Here is a 6516-nt window from a genome sequence, read left to right on the forward strand (position 1 = left end):
AAAAAAAAAAAAGTTAGGTAAATCTGGTCCTTGTCCTTGTTACCTTATTACTCCTTGGCTACAGTTTAAAGAGAGAAGATGATGATGATGATGATGATAGTAAAATGCTGAGAAGCTATAATTAAGTAATATCACATGAATAACATCATTGCTACCATTTCATGTTTTGTTTTGTTTTCTCTGAATTTTCAAGAAACCAGCATCAAAAGGAAAGCACAGAAGGGTAGATTTATTTTATAAAACAAATAATCACTTTCCAGTAAAGCAAAGAAACACTCTTTATTCTACATTTTAAGTCAGATTTCTCACTTGGGACATGATGCAGGGAGCAGTGTGAGTGTTTGACGTCTCTCTCCATTGTGACAGCAGGGGCAGCTGGCGGGAGCGATGCTGAGGTGACAGCTGCTGACTGGAAGAAATGTGACTTGATTGCAAAGATTTTGTCCTCCTGTCCTCAGCAGTCTCTTTCCCCAGAGAGTTACTACAGGCTCATCTGCCCCCAGGTAAATGATCAGATTCATATTGCCAATCACTTATGTACAGAAAGAACACTTAGAATGTGACTCTAAAATTCAAGTAAGAGCACTACAAAGTTTATATTTGTTCAGGTAGGAAGCTCCTTAAATAATAACTTTTGGAGAACATCAACATAATTGTTAGGTCTAAGAATACCTCACCAGTGGTTGAGACAGAGTTCAGAGGTGGAGCACTTAACTAGTGTGCAAGAAGCTCTGGGTCTCATCCCCACCATGACAAAGTAATAGTAAAGCCCCGATTAATAAGTGAACATTCCAGCTTGCTCTCAGAGCCAGAACAGAAGTTTTATCTTGTTGATTATCTCTTCCTCCTCTGTGCTTTTTGTTGCATTTTTTTGTTTTGTTTTTTGTTTTTGTCAGACATGGGACTTGAACTCAGGGCATGGGCACTATCCCTGAGTTTTTTTTTTGCTCAAGGCTAGTGCTCTACCACTTTGAATCAGAGCGCACTTCTGTTTTTCTGGTAGTTAATTGGAGTTAAGAGTCACATGGACGGGCTGGGAAGGTGGCTCAGTGGTAGAGCACTTGCCTTGCATGCATGAGGCCCTGGGATCCATTCATCAGCACCACATAAGCAGGAAAAAAAGAGCCGGAAGTGGTGCTGTGGCTCAAGTGGTAGAGCACTAGCCTTGAGCTGAAGAGCTGAGGGACAGCGCCCAGGCCCAGAGTTCAGGCCTCACGACTGGACAAAAAAAAAAAATGTACTCATTATTTTGCCCATGTAATTGTAACCCCTCTGTACAGTATTTTCACAATTAAAAAAAAATTGTATTTCAAGAACTTAAAACCTAAAAGGCAGAGACATGAAGATTGCAAGTTCAAAGTAAGCCTGAGACACACAGTGATATTCTTTTGAAAAGGAAGGAAGGAAGGAAAGAAGAATAGAGTTAATGTTTTGCTATATTGTCTAGGCTAACTCTGAATTCCTGGTCTCAAACTGTCTTCCTGCCGGGCGCCAGTGGCTCACACCTGTAATTCTAGGTACTCGGGAGGCTGAGATCTGAGGATCATGGTTCAAAGCCAGCTTGGGTAAGGAAAGTCTGTGACACTCTTATTGCCAATAAACCACTAGAAAACCGGAAGTGGCGCTGTGGCTCAATCGGTAGAGTGCTCTCCTTGAGCTGAAGAACTGAGGGACAGTGCTCAAGCCCAGAGTTCAAGCCCCACAACTGACCAAAAAAACCCCAAAACAACAACAACAAAAAACCACAACTGTCTTCCTGCCTGAGAACTTCTGTGTAGCTAGCACATGTTACTGCACACAGCCTACATTAAATTTTTTAAATAGATGTTTATCTATTTTCCATACTTTTGCCTTAATAATGTGTTACAAATCTTTTGGTCTTTGCTAATCAGATAGGTAAAATGTGGGGGTTTTTCTCACTGTATGTTCCCTATGAAAATATATGTAATACAAGCCTTTTGGAGTACAGTCCCAAGATTGTTCCATGGTTACACTGATCTCCAGGGTTCTCATGGATGGGCATGTCTGGGAAGAATGATCACAATGCAGGTATCTTGTTTGGAAACACTAAGTTTATTATTTGCAATAATAAGTAAATATTTTCCAAAGCTTGTAACTAGTTTCTGTGCTTCAGAAAATGATATAATCAAAGCACAGGTCTCAGGCTTGCTGAGTTTTTTTTTTTTTTTTGTCGTTTGTGGGGCTTGAACTCTGGGATTGGTCACTGTCCCTGCACTCTTTAGCTCAAGGCGAGGGCTCTACCACTTGAGCCACAGCGCCACTTCCAGTTTTCTAGTGGTTTTATTGGAGATAAGAGTCTCAAGGACTTTCTTGCCTAGGATGGCTTTGAACCACAATCCTCAGATCTCAGCCTCCTGAGTAGCTAGGATTACAGGCATGAGCCACTGGAGCCCAGCTTGAGCCTTTCTTTAGTGATGCCAAACACTGTTATCAGGAAGAATATTCTTTTGTCTGCAAAAAGCAGACAAGTCACTTTTTCCTAACTAATGCTTCAGGAAATTTCACCTCATCCTTGTGCAAGAATCACCTTCAAGTCAGCAATCAGAAGTGATAATAGAGTAATACATATCACTGAGAAGAAGAACATGAAAAAAACTATTATGGATTGGGGATGTAGTTCAAGTGTTAGAATGCTTGCCTAAGAAACTTGAAGCCCTGTGTTCAAGCCCCAGTATTTTCTCCCCCCCCCCCAAAAAAAATACCCCAACAACTCTTGACTAACTCCGGCTACACAGGAGACAAAGATTTAGATCCAGCCTGAAGGGGGAAAAGTTTCAAGGCCCTTCTCAGACAAGTGAGACAAGCCTGTAGTATCTAGGATTACAGAGAATTGTGGTCTGAGGCCATCCCTGAGCAAAAGCTTAAGACCATATTTGAAAAATAAACTATATTGCCTAGGCTAGCCTGAAATCCTGGATTTAACCCATCTTCCTGCCTCTGCCTTCCATAAATGGGACTGTGGGTACAAGCCACTGTGTCAGCTTGAATATAATTTTTTTTTGAAGAACTTAGAACTGTATGAGAAAGTTTCAGCAATACACAAAACTGAGTGTTAGCTGGAAATGGTGGTACTCCTGTAATCCTAGGACTGGGCTGGCTGAGGCAGGACAATTGTGAGTTACAAACAAAACACATCCCCTTCAACTGAGTATTAAGTGTGCTCTCGAAAGGAAAACATGAAATAGACAGAAAAAAATTGTAAAAAATATTCCAAAAATATTTATAGTGATTTGATTACTCTCAAAACTTGGTTTTCTCATTTTCCTACAACAAACATGCATTTTACAAATATAATTATTTGATAAAAACAATAGTCTTTTTAGCTCTTAAACTCTTTGGTCCTGACTTGTTAAACCCATTTGTTGAGCCAGTATCAGTGCTGTAACTATTTTTTTGGCTTGAAGAAATAGATGTCTTTTATTTGTAGTTGCAAAATGCCTGGTATTTGCATCATGTACTTTTTCTTGTAGATTCTGGATTTGTTTCATTTTCGAGATAAACTGACAGAGCGGCAGTTTCAGAGAGTTGCTACCACCACATTCATAACTCTGTCAAGAGAACGCCCAGAACTGGCAGCAAAGTATTTGCTTCCGCCAGTGTTAGCTGCTTTGCACCGATGCATGGATTCAGCAGGTAAAGAGGAAGGTCAGGTGGCTGCTCCAAAGGGGGGCCACCATTAGTGATTTAAATTGAAATGACCCCATGGCATTTCAGGGTCTTCATCTGTCTCCCTCCTTTCCTCCCCTCACCCCCTTCCCCAATTTTCCTTTGGAAAAAGTCACTTCCAAAAAGAGCACACAGAGCTAGTTATCTTCTTTGCCTAGATCAACTAGCTATCAGGCACATTTGCTTCCTTTCTCTCTCCACATACAAAAAGGAACTCCATTTTTTTGTTTGTTTGTTTTGTTTTTTGTTGGTCATGTGTGCTGAACTCTGGGCCTTGGTGCTGTCTCTCAGGTCTTTAGCTCAAGGCTAGCACCCTGCCACTTAAGCCACAGTGCCACTTCCAGCTTTTTTCTGCTTATGTGGTGCTGAGGAATTGAACCCAGGGCCTTATGTATGCAAGGCAAGCACTCTACCACTGATCCAACTTCCCAGCCCTGGAACTCTGTTTTTTTGCAGTAGTTGTAGACATTAGGACACTTTATACTAAGTTCTTCAGTATACATCTCCAAAGAGGAATGTCAGTCTTTTTCTTGACTCTAAGCAGGAATCACACTAGAGGAACTTAGTACTGATACAGTACTAGCACAATACTGTGGTGTCCTGCATCTTGTTTATTTATTAACTATATGCCAGCAGTCTTCGTGTGTTCGATTACCTTGGCCATGCCAGCTCCATATGTAATTTGTTGGTAACAAAAGAGACTAGATGGGAATATTAGTCATCTTACATAATCTGGTCATTCCCACTGGAGAAACAGTCTAAAGAATAAACTTTTTAATTTTACACTTATGTTGTATTGAGATAGTAAATATGTTGTGTGTGTACAGCTATTTTTGTGTATGTGTGGTAGCTTGCTGATGCTGTGAGTGTACTTGGTGGTACTTGCCTAGCATGCAAGAGCCACAGGGTATAACCTACAACACCTCAGTAAACAGATCTTTTATTTCAGACTCTTAAACAATTTCATGAATTGTGCTATCAAGCTGCATCTCACCATTGTGCTGGCTGGTAGTGAGATCACAAGTGTTTGTGCCTGCAAAGAAGTACCAGAACTTTTACAGGATAGATGTTAGTGATTGGAAAAAGACTATGAGGGCAGAAGTTGAATGGAGGACTCTTAAGATATGTAACCTGACTTGGATTGTTGGTGGTGTAATGGATAATGCAAATGGAAAAAATGTGGATATCAGTAATGGTGCTGAAATGTTTCAAAAAAGTTGGACTCTAATGTAAATTTTGAGAATTCTTTTTTTCTTTTTTTGGTCCAGTAGTGGGGCCTGAACTCTGGGCCTGGGCACTGTCCCTCAGCTCGTCAGCTCAAGGCTAGTGCTCTACCACTTGAGCCACAGCGCCACTTTCGGCTTTTTTCTTTTTGCTTATGTGGTGCTGAGGAATTGAACCCAGGGCCTCAGGCATGCAAGGCAAGTGCTCTACCACTGAGCCACCTTCCCAGCCCCGAAAATTCTTTTTTTCTATTTGTTCCCATTCTTAGCTTATAGAGAGAAAGCTAAATAACCAAAACCAAAGATCCTTCTATTTAAAAACTTATGAACTGGGCCACTGGTGGTTTATGCCTGTAATCCTAGCTATACAAGAGACTGAGATCAGAGGGTTGTTGTTTGAAGCCAGCGTGGGCAGGACAGTGCATGAGACTATCTATCTCCTATTAACCATCAGAAAACCGGAGGTGGCGCTGTAGTGTATCAAAAAGAGCTCACGGACAGCACCTAGACCCAGATTCAGACTCCATGACCGACAAAACAAAATCACTTCTGTTTTTCTTTTTGTGACAGTCTTACTGTATAGCTCAAGTTTGCCTTTTAACTTTTAATTCTCCTGCCTCAGCCTCCCCCAGTTCTGTGATTACATGTCTGTAATCATGTAATCATTTCTGTGCCTAGTTTATTTTAAAACATTTTTAAAGGGAAATTTTTGAACCCATACCTATAGACACTGCAGTATGCCTGTCACCCAGAAACAACCATCAACTCTGCCATTTTCATTTTGTTTCATTCACAGTTTGGAGTGTTTTTGTTTTTGGTTGTAGGGCTTGAACTCAGGGCCTGGGTACTATCCCTGAACCTCTTTTTGTGCTCAAGGCTAGTGCTCTACTACTGAGCCACAGAACCACTTCTGGTTTTTGAGTAGTTAATTGGAGATAAGAATCTCGTAGGGACTTTTCTGCCTGGGCTGGCTTCAAATGGAGATCCTGAGATCTTAGTCTCCTTAGTTGCTAGGATTACAGGTATGAGCCACCGCTCATTTATTCAGTAAATTTAAATTTAAATTTTTAAGTAATATAATAGATTAATTGACAATGTTTCTTCTTGCTTAATGATACATAAAATAACATTGCTCCTTTTTGTGTGTGTGTGCTGGTAAAGGTACTTGAAAATAGGACCTCATTCTCTCTCAGCTTTTTTGCTCATAGCTGGTACTCTACCACTTGAGCCACCTCTCCAGTCTAGTTCATTAATTAGAGTCTCACAGAGTTTTTGTCTGGGCTGACTTTGAACTATGATGATTCTCAGATCTCACCTGAGTAACTAGGATTATAAGTATGAGCCACTGGCACTGGCACCATGTATGATTCAGTGGCATCACAGATTCCATGAAACCTTATATATGAAGGGGGAATTGGCACTGGTGGCTCATGTCTGTAATCCTAGTACTCTTAGGAGGCTAAGATCTGAGGATTGCAGTTCAAAGCCAGCACAGGAAGGAAAAGTCTGTAAGACTCTTATCTCCAATAAACCACTCAGAAAACCAGAAGTGGCACTGTGGCTCAAGTGGTAGAGTGTTAGCCTTGAGCTGAAGAGCTTATTGACA

The 6516-nt window shown here is 40.9% G+C and overlaps 1 protein-coding gene across 1 annotated transcript in view; it reads left to right on the forward strand.

Moving 5' to 3' along the window:
* Positions 1-6516, forward strand: part of Tango6 (transport and golgi organization 6 homolog (Drosophila)) — a 171325-nt gene that overhangs the window by 25602 nt on the left and 139207 nt on the right. The window contains 2 exon segments of the mRNA XM_013012670.1: positions 367-503; positions 3492-3654. Coding sequence (XP_012868124.1) covers positions 367-503; positions 3492-3654 — 300 coding nt within the window.

This window comes from Dipodomys ordii, unplaced genomic scaffold, assembly GCF_000151885.1.
Source record: "Dipodomys ordii isolate 6190 unplaced genomic scaffold, Dord_2.0 Scaffold18, whole genome shotgun sequence".
In the NCBI taxonomy this organism is placed as follows: domain Eukaryota; kingdom Metazoa; phylum Chordata; class Mammalia; order Rodentia; family Heteromyidae; genus Dipodomys; species Dipodomys ordii.